Here is a 15,123-nt window from a genome sequence, read left to right as displayed (position 1 = left end):
CACACTTTAGGGTAACCAGATGTCCCATTTTTATAGGGACAGTCCTGTTTTTTGGGACTTTTTCTTATACAGGTGCCTATTACCCCCCAGGCCCTGTCCTGTTTTTTCACAGTTGCTGTCTGGTCACCCTAGAACACTTATGCATTTGATCTGAGCTGCTTCTAGCAGCTCTGGATGAAAAATCACCCGCCGTTCCCTTTTCTCAGAGAGACGCCTGGTCCTACAGTGCTGTGAGAACACACGCAGCAGCCATGCGGGTTGAAAGCAGACTGGACCGTTTTTCATGTACACTAGGCCATGAAACAAATCTGCTGTCCCGAAGTAAAATAAATATTTCAGCCCCCTCAAAGCTATGGTATGAAGCCGCAGGGTGCAGAAGTTCACTGCAAAGATAACAAATGCAGGCTCCTCGGGAGCACGGCTGCCACCGAAGGAAAAACATTTAACAAAAATAGACACGTCCCAGGCTGACGCTGTGCCTGTGTCCGGAGTGATTTTAATGGATGAGTTATAAACCCCTCAAAAAATCAAGCCCTGTAATGGAAAAAGTGACAGTCTTAATTCTGCATGGTACAGTAATAGGAGCACACAGGCACCCACGTGCATTACAGACAGGAGAGACCAATTGGGAAAAATGACCCATGTGCTATAAAACTTTGTTGATCATAAAAGAAGCTGGGCGTGCCCAGTTTACAGAAGTGGATTGAAACGTACCAAGCCCTCGATGAGGTAAGTATCACACAGCTAGCCAATTCTCCTTCATTCGATTTTCATTTTTTTCTTGCTATTGATAATTTGGGGTGTTAAAGGGAAGGAAATGATAGCTCTGGAAATAGGATTTTTCCCATAGCCGGGTCCTTTAATGATGTTTGAGCCGACAGCTATTTGCAACAGGATTGTTTTTACAAAGTTAACAACAGCCAAAACTGCACAAGGGAGGCTGTGCTGCCTAGTGGCTGGAGTGCTGGATTGGGACTCAGGAGACCTGGATTCTATTCTGAGCTCTGCCACTGGCCTACTAGATGACCTTGGGCAAGTCACTGCCCTGCTCTGTGCCTCAGTTTCCCCATCTGTATAATGACCTGACCTCCTTTGTAAAGTGCTGTGAGATCTACTGATGAAAAGCGCCTTGTAAGAGGGTATTTGGGGGGGGGGGTTATTAGTGCTCATCATTGAGATGTTTTGAATCTTACCCTGACAGGGTGACAATGATTCCTGTGCACTCATCCCCACCCTGCACATGAGAGGACGTGACAGTGGCACTTACTTCACGCTGACCCCCTGCACAGGCCTGGCCATCCCCAAAAGGGATCAAAGCGTTGGTTGCCTTGGGAGACAGCGGAAGAGATTTTGGACGTGGCTGAGATATTCCAAAGAGCCTAGGGGGACCTGGATGCCAAAGCCCCAGCTGTTTGAATGAGAAAAGGGCAAGCAAATCCCTTCCTATGGTTTTGAAAGTCTCAGGCTCGACCCTGGCTTGCTGCATCGATCAACAAGGGTACAGGCACTAGTGACAGCCCCGCAAAAAAAGCAGCCAGCCCTTTACTGGTGAAACTGAAGATTCAACTATGGTATGTTCTGGCTCTGCTCCTACCAAACAAATTGTAATTGACTCTCACGCAGCGCTTTAGGTGGTGTAAATACAAATGATCAACCCTCCTATTCATTCCTGAGGAGTTCTGGAGTTCTTTATGGATCTTGGGCCAGGTTCTGCTCTCAGTTACACCTGAACTAACCCCATTGACGTCACTCCACATTTACACTGGTTTAAGGAGCAGAATTTGGTCTGTTAACCAGTCAATTCTCCCAACCCCAATCCTCCCCTTTAGCATGCAGAGAATTTCATGGCACTGAGACCGGGTTTAAACCAGTGTCCGTGAAAGGCTGGAGTTCCCCCAGGAGGCGCAGCCCATGTCAGCCATCTTGCATCCTACCCCAAAGCTTTTATCAGACTTTTCATGCCAATTTGCAAACGGCTAATCGAATAAGGTGAGGAATCATTTGCCGTCGCGGTTCAGACCCATCCAATCGGGAGGATCCAGGCGCTCTCCTCTGGGACGTTCACTTTAATAAGGACCATTTAATTTGCTCTTTGGCAGATTGCAGAACCTATTAAGGAAGTGGGGGGAGGGAAAGGAGAAGAAAAACAGAGAGACATTAAGCCCCACAGCCTCAGGGATTCTGCAAACGGATTACAGCTCCATATGAACTCAGCAGGACTCCTTCACGGGCACCAGGAGACCCATTTAGTGCCAACATAAACCTGCCCCATTCAAGAGGGAGATTTCTGATGTGTCTCCATGAGACAAGCAGGGTGGTTTGCGTCCTGATTTCTCTCAAACAGCCACTAGGTGGCAGATGTGCCTCTTCGATACAGCAGGAGTGGCACCAGCTGTAGCAAGGACTCCAGACAAGGGGGTGAGTGAGCTCCTTTTGCCTGTATATTTCTCTAGCTCCCTCCATCCCTGGAAGGAAACAGGGACTCAAGTCCCAGAGACCCGACAGCCATAGATTCCCCTCGTTCTCACAAGCGCTCAGGCTGCTCTCTGGGCTCAGACGCTCAGGAAGATGCAAGCAGTTTTGTAATGTCATGGGGGAAGGCATTTCTCTCCACTCGCCATGTCTCAGCGACCCTCCCTCCAGCTGAGGAGGGCTCTGCCTGAGCCAGCAAACTCCATTCCAGGAATTCGGTGTGTCCGGGAACCCCATTTTAGCCTCAGTCGGCATCCTGGACACTAAGCACCAATCAGCAGGTGTCACCTCATCAACAGAGTTTGCTGGGGCTAGAGCTGGATCCTAGAAAGAACCCCTGGTTTGAACATCCTTGGATCCAGGAGGCCTTCACATCGGGGTCTGCATATCGCAGCTCAGGGGAAATGCTGGCTGGAACTGATGTTTAAAACCAGGTCTTGCACCTGTCCACCAAATACAGTTCCTGATCCAAGGTAGAGGGTAGATTTTTCCAAGGAGCAAAGACATCAGTGCTGATGGGAACTGGCTTTAGACCCGTCCACCTGACCGGGGACTCCAAGCTGTGATCACCCTGGATACACATGCCAATTACATACCACAGTGTGTGTTTGGCAGCCAGCAAAGGGAATCCGGTGGTTGGGACCGTTACAACAGGTGACCATGTACTGTCAAAGAACCCGGGCAACTATAGTCGCGGTTTAATGCCATTTTTAGCCACCCCGCCCTCAATCTCAAATGGGTTTCTCCATCCAGCCATCCTGACCACCTGGCAATTTGCAGAGCTGAGCGTATCTATGGGTGGAAACATGCTAAACCACCTGGGGCGAGGGGCATTAGGACAGAAGAGAGAGGCAGTTCCCTAGGAGAGGTATGATGCCAGCCATGCACTGAGGTGAGTGGGTACACCAGGTGGCGGCAAGCACTGGCTGCACCGTGGATACAGAGCAGACACCGGGGCAAGGAGGTTTTTTCCAGCTGGTTCTTTGGAGGGGAGGGAAGGAAGGGGTTAAGTGAAGTGACATGGGTGCTGCAGCCACAGGCAACAGAGGCATGTGCAGAGATGGGCCCCAGCTGTGGGAGTCACTTACTCTGCCTGGTGTGAGAAGGTGGTTAGTGCTGTGTTAGACACGGACTCGGCTGCAGGGCTCATGCTGACAGGATTAGTCTAGACAGAAAGACCTGCAAGGAGAGAGTGCATGAGGGGCACTGCAAGGTTCCTGCTGATACTCCCCATGCAGACCCTGCCTTTCCCGCCGCCTGGAGAGCCGCCCATCCCCCCGCCCAGTATGGGATGTAAGGAACCTGCCCAGAGAGGGACGCCCCGTCCTCAAGCCACCCACTCACCTTGCCCCATTCTGAGGAACCAGGTGGAGCTGGGGGCTTGGTCTGATGACTCTCAAACCTGCTGTGGGCGCTCAGCCACGTTGTTACAAGGCTGGACCCAGCAGAGCAAAGCCTGCTAGAGGCATGTGAGTTCCAGGCATAGCACATTTCTATTCCAAGGTTTTCCCAACCTCCCCCCGACCCCAAAGTGATGCCTTGTGGTGAGAGCAGGGGGAATTGGGAGTCAGGACCCCTGGGTTTTGTGCTTGGCTTGGGAAGGGGAATGTGGTCTGGTGACTGGGAGTGAGGACACCTGGGCTCTATTCTAGAGAGGGAGGTTGGGGTTAGAGCAGAAGATTATAAATCAAGACTGGTGAGTCCCCTCTCCTGCGTTTGACACACGGTGTGAACTTGGCCAATTCACTTCACCTCTCTGTGCCACAAGGTCTTTAAATGGAGATAAAGATACACATCCCAGGGGGGCTCTGAAGCTTCCTTGGCCACAGAAGGGATATTGACACACTGTTGTGAGTGGGACCTGGTGATTTAAAGGCTGACAGCTCCCAATGTTGGGAGGTGCTGTATTGATGCTACAGGTGCGGGGGGGGGGGGGGGATTCTGACCAACCCATCCATGCGGACAGCCTCAAGGGGTAGAAGAACCCCTCCAAGGGTCCGTGTGCCCCCAGGGACTGGGACTATAGAATACCCACTACTCCTCCTTGTGTCACACAGCCTTGCTTGGGTGCTCCCCATGGCTAGCACAGTGTGCTCAGGAGCTGATCCCTGCAGCGCATGGTGTCTGACACGCTGGTGCCCCAGGGGCAGGCCACTTCACCAGGCCTCCTCCACTGCCCAGGTGCTGCCTGCCCACGCCAGCCCCCAGAGAGGAAAGGGGAGTCCTGGGACCCTTACCTGGGCGACGCTTTGCTCAGACAGAGGGCTGTCGTCCACCTAAAGGAAGGGAAAGGACAGGGAGGTTTAAGGAGGCAGATGGATGGGGGGGAAGGGAATGGGAGCGAGTGCAGGGCTGGGGTGCTGGATCAGACTGGGTACATGGGGGGAGCAGATCAGAGAAGCTCGGACAATTTCATCGTCAGGGGACGATGGCCAGGAGACAGAGTGGGAGCTAACCTGGGTGGCCCGAAGGGAGGCGCAGAAACCAACCTGCGGCTTCCCCGGCTCTCCCCAGGCTGCGCCTTTCTGAGCTGCAGCCTCTTGCCTTGGCTTGGCGGGAGGTGCAGGCTGGCAGCCATGGCTCGGAGATAGTGCATGTGGCCTGCATGCGTGGGGGCGGGGGGAGAGATCACGCAGGCTGGAGGGCAATCTCCCCTTCACTAGATGTGATGGGGAATACCACCGGGGCATGGCCCTGCTTGGCACCTGCTTTCAGCCTCTGCTAGGGTGCTGTGTCTCTGCACCACTCCCCACGGGCGCTAGCTTGTCTGCATGCACCTTCACCTACAGCCAGGCCACCTGCTTTGGGATCCCAGCACTACAAGGAAGCTAGGTGGATGCAGGCTGACTCAGCCCTTGGATGGGGGACCCTGCATGAAATACCTGGTGAGATTTTTCAAAAGCACTTATAGGGACTTGGTTGCCTCGTTCCTTAGCAAGCCCCTAAAGCCAATGCCTGAGGCTAGGGTGAGCTGTTCTGTGGAGGGTCAGATTTGGGGCGACACACAAACCTGAGGTCATTATGACTGTTTGCCAGCATTAAAGACCCGTAGGCACTTAGGGGCATTAACCCCAATGTCCTGGCCATGCTCCCAGTCAGGTGATCATATCCTGCCCATCTAAGTTCCCTCTGTAGGTTCATCTGAATGAAACCAGCTTCACTTCCTGTTGTGCTGGGCGGCTGGTAAAACAGCTGCCACATTCCACCCCAGAGGTGGCTGCATTTCAGCCATGGGAGGAGTGAATCCGGCAGAGCCCTCCCCTGCCTTATGGGATTTTTATGAGATGAAGCTCTTTGGGATCCTCAGACGGAGCCGGGCACGACATTACGATGGTTATTCTCACTGGCCCACACACATGCGCAGTGCAAGAGAACCCATGATGAAGGCTCACTCAGCTGTCCCTGCTGCCCTGCAACCCACTGCTCAGCCCCCTGGAGCCCCTTGGGATGACATCATGGCGGTGGAATGCCATTCTCCTTCCCAGCTGCCTGTGGCCACGCTGCTATCGGCCCAGGCCTTGTGTTACGCAAACACAGAGCGCGCCGGAGACAGCAGTGCCTCCCGTCACAGCTGTTTCCAACAATCTTGGGGGGAGCTGGATTAGGAAACGCCGATGCGGCTTGCGTGTCCGCTGTATTTGTTTACTCTGTTCTCAAATAGAACAACCGCCTCCACTCTGGCTAATGACATGCCCGGGCAGCTCTGGGCTCACATTACATCAGCACAGATCAGCTGCTGTGGAAGAGGCAAGTCTTGCTTGGGATTGTTCTGCTTCTCTTAGGCCTTGGTACAAGCATGACAAGCGTAGCTCTGGACGTGCCCAGCAGACAGCTAACGTGACTCAGTGTGTTCACGGAGCACCATTTCCCCCGGGTGCCCTGTGTCAACCATGCTGGGTTTTCCACCCCTACCATACAACAGTGCATGCTGGGAAACTGTTAGCTATCCCACAATGCCTTAGCTGTTGGTGCACAGGACTGCCTGTGCAATGTGTTCTGGGATATCCTCCCGGCCAGAAGCCTGGGAGGCAGGACAACTGGTTAATTTGATTACACCTACTCAGTTAGATCATCCAACCTCCACAGCAGGACAACCATGTCAGAAGCTGGTAATGACCAGATAATCGCGTCATGGGCAGAGTTGTTACACCGTAACCCCACAAGGCTGGGGACCCAGCTACACCTTGACATGAACTTTGTACGACCTCAGTACAAATTGGTATTACCGAAAACTCCTGAGCAGACAGCAAAATTCTCACTCTGTTAGCGTTGCTCAGACTGTGATTTAGATCTCTCCTTGAGCCCAGGGTTCAAATGGGACAACCCCAGAAGCAAGCACACACGGCTACTCCAGGCTTGGAACGATCCAATTAGCTTCAATCCGTTTTGAAGGCGATGGATGTTTATTTCGGAGAACTTTGGTTTTTGTTTTTTTTACAATATTTTTATCAACAAACTCCGTCCTGGCGGGAAATGAACGTGGATGCTCCTTGCTAGCTTGTCAAAATCTAGCAACAGTTGAGATTTGCAGTAGGTTTGTTGATAAAAATCAGGTCCCGTCGTTAATATTCCATCATCATACCTGTCGGATACACTTGAAGGCAGCGGGAGACTCTAGTTCTCTATGAGAGCATGGTGTCCTACTGGGAACATTTTAAAAAGTGCTCAGAGCCCAGCAGCTCTGTTTAGGTGCCTAGGAGAGTGGTGAAGCACTGGAATGCGTTACCTAGGGAATCTCCATCCTTTGAGGTTTTTAAGGTCAGGCTTGACAAAGCCCTGGCTGGGATGATTTAGTTGAGGATTGGCCCTGCTTTGAGCAGGGGGTTGGTTTAGATGACCTCCTGAGGTCCCTTCCAACCCTGATATTCTATGATTCTATGAAATGGGAGCGGTTGGGTGCCAGATCCGTGTGAAAATCGATCCCTTCCCGCTCCCTCCGTGTCAGTTTTGTTTGTTAAAGATTTTTGGATGGAGGCAGAAACTGACAATGAATAATAATTACTAATGAAAACAGAATCTCTCCAAGCCTGACTGCCACTCCAAAGTCACCCATGGCATGCAGAAGAGGGTGTGACCTATCCAGCTAGCCCACCAGAGCTCCCCATGGCCATGTAGCAGGGCCATGTGTGACATGCTTAGAAAGAAGTGACCTCACACCTGCTTCCCAGCTGGCCGCTGCCTATTTGCCGCCGTTGGCAGGCACGGATTCACTCTGCTCTGAGTTACTGGCGATGTAATCAAAGAGAACAAACCCGTATGCCGCAGGCTCCGAGACCGTCTGGGGTGGAGAGAGTTAAAGAGGGAGATTAGAGCAGAGGGCTCGAAGGGCAGAGAAATGAAGGGGAGCAGCGGGAAGCACTCACCCTGAAGTTCACCTTCTGGATCACTTGTTGAGGATCGCTCTCCAGAATCACGCTATGACCAGGGGGAGAAATGGGATTTTCCAGTCAGATCACAGCTCTCTTAAGGGCGCTTTCATGGTGCGTTTACTCCCCGTTGCCATAAAATGGGACATGAGCTCTGAGCTGGGGCAAGGGGCCAGATGGACAGCCATGGAAACTGACCCCCTCTCCTTGCCCCAGGAATGGGTACAGCATAGGCCCTAGCAGGGCAAGCTTTTCCCCCCTCCCCACCAGCAAACCTCAGCTCTGATGGGGCACTGGACTGGGACTCAGGAGATGTGGGTTCAATTCCCAGCTCTGGCCCTGGCCTGCTGAGTGGCCATAGGCAGGTCACTTTCCCCTCTCTGTGTCTCAGTTTCCCCATCTGTACAATGGGGTTGGTTTTGCAAAGCGCTTTGAGATCTTAGGATAGCAAGGTGCGCGATGTAAGAACCGGGTTGTGGTGTTAGCAGTGGGAGTGAAATTCCGTTGTCTCAGCCTATTCAGTACTCAGCTGACAAAGGGGTCGGCTAGCGCTGACGGTGGCTGTGGTTGGTCCCCTGGGGGCGGGACTGAGACTTGCCAAACTCAGTTCACGTTGGCCATTAACAGCCACCAGATGGTAAAGGCTTTGGGTTACTAGCGACATGGCTAGATTTGAACTGGAGACCCAGAGACAGAAGATTCCCGCCCCGAGCCAGCAGCCATCCCACACCCAGCACTGTACTGGGAAGCCCGTCTGCCCTCTCCCTCTCTTCCCCGCCCCAGCTCTAAGCGAAGCCCCAGAGAACAACTGCACATGGCACCTCACCCCCCGTCGACGATCTCATCCACCACAAGGAACACCCCGTCCAGGTTGTCCAGCAGGGAGCGCTTCTCTACATTCTTCCTGAAGGCAAGACAGTATGAGCCGGTGAGAGCTTGGGATGCTCCGTACAACCAGCCCCCAGACCTGGCGCTGGTCCGGAGCTCTGAGTCCCAACACAGCTGCAGAGACCTCCCCCCACTCCCAGCCGAGTAATGCCAACTGCCAGAGGCCCTCATGTGCGGCGGAAGGGTGACACCCGCTGTCTCATTCTGAGAGCAATCAGCTGGGAGCCAGGACTCCTGGGTTCCCTTCCAGCCACAAGAGCAGGTGCAGTCTAGTGGTTACAGCATGGAATAGGAGTCAGGACTCCTGGGCGTCGCCACTGAGTCTCTGGGTGACCTTCGGTGAGTCACTTTACCTCTCTGCGCCTCAGTTTCCCCATCTGTAAAATGGAGAGCACAGCAGCCACCCCACAGAGGGCTGCTATTGGGATATTCTGCTAGCACCCAGGGTGTGTTAGGCACTGCACCCCAGGCTTTCAGGCTATGAGGCTTGATTCCTTCATGTGGGTAAAGGGCTTTGAGACCCTTGGGTGGAAGGGTCTGGGGCAAGGCTCAAGCGCTGATGTTATTAGAGCCAGTTTGGGACCCTGGAACCTGGCCCCGGGCAATCTCGCTAGATGGGATCGGGACCGCTGGCCGTGGCTACGTACTCACCGTAACATGTGATTGAGGGAGTCGAAGAGACAGGTGAGAACTGCCACTAGCATCAGCTAAAGGAGGAGAAGGAGACATGGGTCAACCCGGTGCAGAGCTGCCTTCCTGCCCACAGGAACCTCCTCCCCATGCTTGCTCTGCCAGCAGCCCCTGGGTCTCGAGGTGCCTGACGGACACCAATCCTACTACTGGCAGCTGGACAGAAAGCCATGGCTGCAGCATCCACGGGTCTCCTAGGAACATGCTCATGCAACGGGACCCTGGGCACATCAGGGAAGAGCAGACAAATCCCTCCTCAAACACCTGTGGGGCAGAGCAGGAGCAGACGGAGCTGGGGCGGGGCCTGAGGACGTGAAGGGCTGTCTGTGTGTGGGGCCTGGTGAGTGGGAACGGAGCGCCTCTCTCCCACATGACAGGGTGAATGGGGAAAGAGAAGAAACTCCCAGCATGGAGCGGGACCACCTGCTCTGTTATCCTCTGGGAGGAGCGGGCCCCAGGGAGTTACCTCATTTTCCTGGGAACTCCCCACCACGTAGAAAAAGAGGTCAATGCTGCTTTTATAGACAATGGTCAGCCCCTCCAGAAAGGCGATCTCACCTGACATAACGGGAGGGAAGGAGAAGAGGGGGCAGCGTTAGGCTGTCGCTGAGCACAGATCTCTGTAACGTAAGAACAGGCCGTCCAGACGGGGAGATGGGACGGGAAACCTGGCCTCACCCCTATGGCAGGGCAGTAGGCAGCGCATCCACACCATGGGAGGGCCATCAAATGCTTAAAGTTCCTGGTCGCCTCCTTTCGCCATCAACAGCCCAGTGTGCCCAGCATGGGAATGCTGGTTCTCTGATTTGCCAGCATGTGACTGTGACGGCCCCAGTGCATTCTGGGACTCCTAAAACCTCTCCACGTCTTACAGCTTCCTACCCACCCTTGGACGCAGTGTCGTAAACGGCACAGGGCTGAGCGAAAGATCTCATCTCATGTGTTGCAAGCTCCGCTTGTCAACCTCCTGGGCCAGCGGGTGTGTGCGGATGTGAGATGTTGTACAGGCCTTGCCAGCGTCCTCGCGCTATTTCTTTGGAGCGATTTGAGATGATCGCCTCCATGGTGTTATCGTCAATATCGGGACCCCTCCCTGGACTGCAGTGCCCATGAGAGAAAGATGTCATCACACAACCCAAGGGATGCACAACTGCTGGCAAACTTCGTATAACCCAGCAATATAAACAGCCAGTGGCCTGAAGGAACACACAGGAAAACCCTCCTCTCCATCTTCTGCTCCCCTTCCCAAAACTCAGCTACTTACTATCAGTTTTGTGGGTTTTATTGAAAACGCTCCTCTCAAAGGTCTTCTGTTCTTTCGTGGATGGAAAGGTGTCGTCGTAGTACTGCAGGGGATGGGAACAAAGGAGTTAGAGCAGCCTTGGGACCAGCCAATGGGACAGGCAGAAAAAGGAAGGAGAGCTTGGCTAGATGGAACCAGTCATGGACACAGAATCAATACAGAGACCCCAGAAAGGCTATCTATACTGACAGGCATGTTAAAGAACCGTTTGGAGTGGCTGGGAAATCGTTGCTTAAATAGATTTGGGATCACTGTTTATCTCAGCAAGTCAAGGCCACTTCATTGTCCCTCTTCAAATTCTTTCCTTAAACTTGCCTGGGCAGTGGTGCCCCCAAAACCTGGACATCAGAAAGGTGTGATGAGATCGCTGCTCATCATGCCCACCAGTACTGTGTTATTTCCATGTGCTCCCTGCATTGGTCTGTCTCTCATAGACTTAGATTGGAAGCTCTTTGGGGCAGGGATTGTTTTTTTGTTCTGTGCTTGTCCAGCACTTAGCCCCCCCCCCGACTCCTCATCCATGACTGGGGCTTTTAGATGCTACCGTGATACCAGTAATAATAATCAAGAAGTTGCAATCAATGTCCATTACCCCAGGAGCTTCCATAACAATCACAGATGCAAGAAATTATAAAGATCAACTAGCCCAACACCCAGCCAGGCCAGTATATAACGCAGTCCCGGCCCACTCAGCGGAGGTATCAGAAAATACCATTCTGTCTGGGGTGAACATTTAAAACGGCAAATGCTGTTAAAATGAGGAAATTGCCAGGTGTCTTACAGACAGCTACGAAGACAAGGCTCATAATTTGAACAGACAAAGGCTGGGAGGAATGGATACAGCAAAGCAAGTGACTGATGGGTTTTGTTTGCTTCCTGCCATGTTAGTTCCATGATTTGCACGTGTGTGTGCGTGTGCATGCGCATGTTAACACTTAACTGAATATAGGTGTTGCCTGATCTATTATTGTGTATTAATTACATTGATTACACTATGAGGTTTAGTAGGTTCTTATCCCAAGATCACGCCCAGTATTATTAAAATTAAAGTTTAGTTGGGAACCGCGACGTGTGCAACTGCAATGCTCACCCTCACACTTTTGAATTTGCATTAGTTTTGTTAACACGGTTAGCAAAATTACAAACACTCCAACCCAGCAAGGTAGATAGAGACAACACAGAATGTGCACCTGAGCGTCCATATACTCACGCCATCCCTTGCAAAAGGACCCAAAGCGTAAGTCATCCTCCTCCTCACCATCATCATCATCACCAGTGGTTGTCAACCTGGCATCTCCCAAGGCACACAGGCTGGGTTGATGACATCCCTATGCCTAAGGCATACTCCCCTTTTCCTTGTTTGTATTTTCTCATCCTGCTACTGTTGGGGTGCCCTTCTCCCATAGGTTACTAGTCAGATTAACTGAAGTTTATTAGCATATCTGTCAATTAGTTACCATGGCATTCTTGTGGTCAGACATCTGCTGATGTTCCTAATGTAAAATATCCCAAACTGCTATAGACCAGCATCTTGTGGTTACCTGTCAGCAGTTCAGTCATTACAGCAGCATTCTCTCTTGTGGTAACTTACGATCTAGGGTTAGCTGCTAAGCTATTGTCTTACAGGCCTTGTAGGCTCATTAGGTTGCTGCCTTACCTAGCAAGTACCTACAGGGCACACAGGCCTCATGGAGGAAGTGTGTTTTGAGGAGGTCTCCTGGCCCAGGTCAGTGGCAGTCTTCCAGGTGCTGGGAGATGAGCATGGGAACATTATAATCACAGGACCCAATCCTGCAACTGGATCTGTGCTTTAGCATGCTTCCCAGCTAGAGTTAGCAAAGAGCTTCTGAGAGCAGGGCGAGTGTCATCACCCCCATTTTACAGATGGGAGAAACTGAGGCACGGAGAGGTGAAATGACTTGCCTAATGCCACACAGTGCCAAGAATAGAACCCAGGAGTCCTGATGGGTGCCCTCTATGCTGGCCCATATGGCCAAGGATGTAACTTTTGCCCAGGTAGCTTTATACATCTCCTAAAAGCATTCCAGGCTGCTGCAAAAGAGAAATTAACCTTGTCTAGAACTGCCATGGAAGGGCAGCGGCCTCCATAAAGCCATGATGCCCCTGGCTTTGCTGCTCGCCTCACAGGAGGCCAGAGACCTGGGGTTAGGGTTTTCTTCTAGGGCAGGTGGGTGGCATTTACCTTGGCTAAGAGTCGCTGTCCATCATTGTCCAAGATGAATATGGCCTTGACTGTGTAGAGGGAAGGCTCCTGAAACTGACACAAGGACAGCGTGAAGCCAGAGGCTGCATCCAGCAGCCCCCAAGGTGTGTCCAGAACCCAGGTGCCTCCCATGCCCCAGGACTGGGTCTGCGACGCCTCTCCCTGTTGTTCCCCCCAGTGACTCCTTGAGGCTGAAATGGGGCCACAGCACTGTTTCCTCCCAGTGAAAGCGCCCAGAGAGCCTGGCACTCTCTGCGCCTGGCCTTGTTCTGATTCACGTCCATCCCTGTGAACCCAAAGGCCCCGCTCCACGCCGGATCCCCAGTCCCAGGGCCAGAGTGGATTTGAGGGCTAGGGGTGGTCTGCGAAAGGGTCCATCCAAACCCAAGTTCTGTCATGCACTGACTGCTCCAGAGTCCAAGTCCAAGTGTACCACAGAACCTGGGCCGAGAGGACTGAGATGGGCCTGCCCCAGAACCCGGGTTGAGACGGTTCACACGGACCTGGCCCAAGAACCTGGACTGGGACGGTTCACAGGGACCTGGCCCAAGAACCAGAGCTGAGAGAGGGGCCTGGCCCCAGAACCTGGACAGGAACAGTTCACAGGGACCTGGCCCAAGAACCTGGACTGGGACGGTTCACAGGGACCTGGCCCAAGAACCAGAGCTGAGAGAGGGGCCTGGCCCCAGAACCTGGACAGGAACGGTTCACAGGGACCTGGCCCAAGAACCTGGACTGGGACAGTTCACAGGGACCTGGCCCCAGAACCACAGCTGAGAGAGGGGCCTGGCCCCAGAACCTGGACTGGGACGGTTCACAGGGACCTGGCCCCAGAACCAGAGCTGAGAGAGGGGCCTAGCCCCAGAACCTGGACTGGGACGGTTCACAGGGACCTGGCCCCAGAACCACAGCTGAGAGAGGGGCCTGGCCCCAGAACCTGGACTGGGACGGTTCACAGGGACCTGGCCCCAGAACCAGAGCTGAAAGAGGGGCCTGGCCCGAGAACTTGGACTGGGACAGTTCACGGGGACCTGGCCCCAGAACCAGAGCTGAGAGAGGGGCCTGGCCCGAGAACCTGGACTGGGACAGTTCACAGGGACCTGGCCCCAGAACCAGAGCTGAGAGAGGGGCCTGGCCCCAGAACCTGGACTGGGACGGTTCACATGGGGCCTGGCCCCAGAACCAGAGCTGAGAGAGGGGCCTGGCCCCAGAACCTGGACTGGGACGGTTCACAGGGACCTGGCCCCAGAACCACAGCTGAGAGAGGGGCCTGGCCCCAGAACCTGGACTGGGACGGTTCACAGGGACCTGGCCCCAGAACCAGAGCTGAGAGAGGGGCCTGGCCCCAGAACCTGGACTGGGACGGTTCACATGGGGCCTGGCCCCAGAACCAGAGCTGAGAGAGGGGCCTGGCCCCAGAACCTGGACTGGGACGGTTCACATGGGGCCTGGCCCCAGAACTATCTCTGTTCCAGCCGCCCACTGAGAACAGCTGCTGCAGTAGGCTCCCCTCCAGCCCCCTGGCACTGCCCCTTCTCCCCAGCGCTCTCCCCCCATCTCTTCGGCCCCAAGGGCTCTGCCTCCTGGGACTCCCCCACCGGGGACTCCCCCTGCACCCCCTTGGCTCTTCCCCGCGGGTCCCCCGGCTCTGCCCCCGGAGCTCCCAGCGCAGAAAGTTTTGCCCGGCGGCCGGGAAGTTGGCGAGTTGGCATCGCGGCGGCGCCCCCCGAACCCCGGGGCAGGGGAGCCGCCCGCGCCCCCTTCCCCGCAGCTCCCCCCCGTACCAGCAGCCTCGTGGGGTCCATGGCTCCCGCGGCGGCTGCTGCAGCTGCCCGGTCCCCGCCGCCTCCGCCCCCCGGGGCAGCCCCCTCGGGGTGCTGACGTGGCCGGGCCTCGGGCCGCTGCATCCCGCGGCACAGAGAGCTCGGCTGGGCCGCTCCGCCCCATGCACCGCGGGGGGGGGGGGGGAGCAGAGCCGCGCCCCCTGGGAGCTGTAGGAAGGGTGTAGCGGGGGATGCAGTCCTGGGGCGCTGGGCTCCCCTCTCTACTAGACCATCTAGGGAGAACTCTCCCCCCCCCCGGGCAGTCTGCACTAAGAGGGGGAATCGGGGGTTCCCCCCACCCCGCAATACTAGAGAACCTGCCCCCACCCCCACAGCCTTGCAATAATGAGGGGGGCT

General features: G+C 54.4%; 1 protein-coding gene across 4 annotated transcripts; it reads right to left on the bottom strand.

Moving 5' to 3' along the window:
* Positions 1-482: 482 nt before the first annotated feature.
* Positions 483-14,874, bottom strand: COPZ2 (COPI coat complex subunit zeta 2). 4 transcript variants are annotated; one of them, XR_012636409.1, is made up of 10 exons: positions 14,728-14,874; positions 12,923-12,997; positions 10,681-10,762; positions 9,883-9,974; positions 9,378-9,433; positions 8,665-8,742; positions 7,836-7,887; positions 7,630-7,750; positions 4,710-4,748; positions 483-2,109 (listed from the first exon to the last, which is right to left on the bottom strand). XR_012636409.1 is itself a non-coding variant. In XM_074940835.1 (10 exons), the coding sequence occupies exons 1-10, from the start codon at positions 14,848-14,850 to the stop codon at positions 2,067-2,069; spliced, it is 666 nt and encodes a 221-aa protein (XP_074796936.1). In that variant the 5' UTR covers positions 14,851-14,874; the 3' UTR covers positions 483-2,066. The 4 variants fall into 4 exon arrangements, 2 of the variants coding, with proteins under 2 accessions (XP_074796936.1, XP_074796935.1); XR_012636410.1 differs by lacking the exon at positions 7,630-7,750 and adding an exon at positions 3,561-3,651; XM_074940835.1 differs by having other exon boundaries at positions 7,725-7,750.
* Positions 14,875-15,123: the final 249 nt, after the last annotated feature.

This window comes from Natator depressus, chromosome 27 (assembly GCF_965152275.1).
Source record: "Natator depressus isolate rNatDep1 chromosome 27, rNatDep2.hap1, whole genome shotgun sequence".
Lineage (NCBI taxonomy): Eukaryota > Metazoa > Chordata > Testudines > Cheloniidae > Natator > Natator depressus.
Note: the sequence above shows the minus strand (reverse complement) of the source record. Positions and strands in the feature narration are given on the sequence as shown.

Excerpts from the sequence above, each read along its gene's own strand:
- COPZ2 (XM_074940835.1), bottom strand. The coding sequence starts at position 14,850 with ATGCAGCGGCCCGAGGCCCGGCCACGTCAGCACCCCGAGGGGGCTGCC. Across the intron at positions 9,975-10,680 it reads TAAAACCCACAAAACTGATA|GTGAGATCGCCTTTCTGGAG; the intron begins GTAAGTAGCTGA and ends CCGTTATGTCAG. Across the intron at positions 4,749-7,724 it reads TCGGAGCCTGCGGCATACGG|GTGGACGACAGCCCTCTGTC; the intron begins GTTTGTTCTCTT and ends CCCTTCCTTTAG.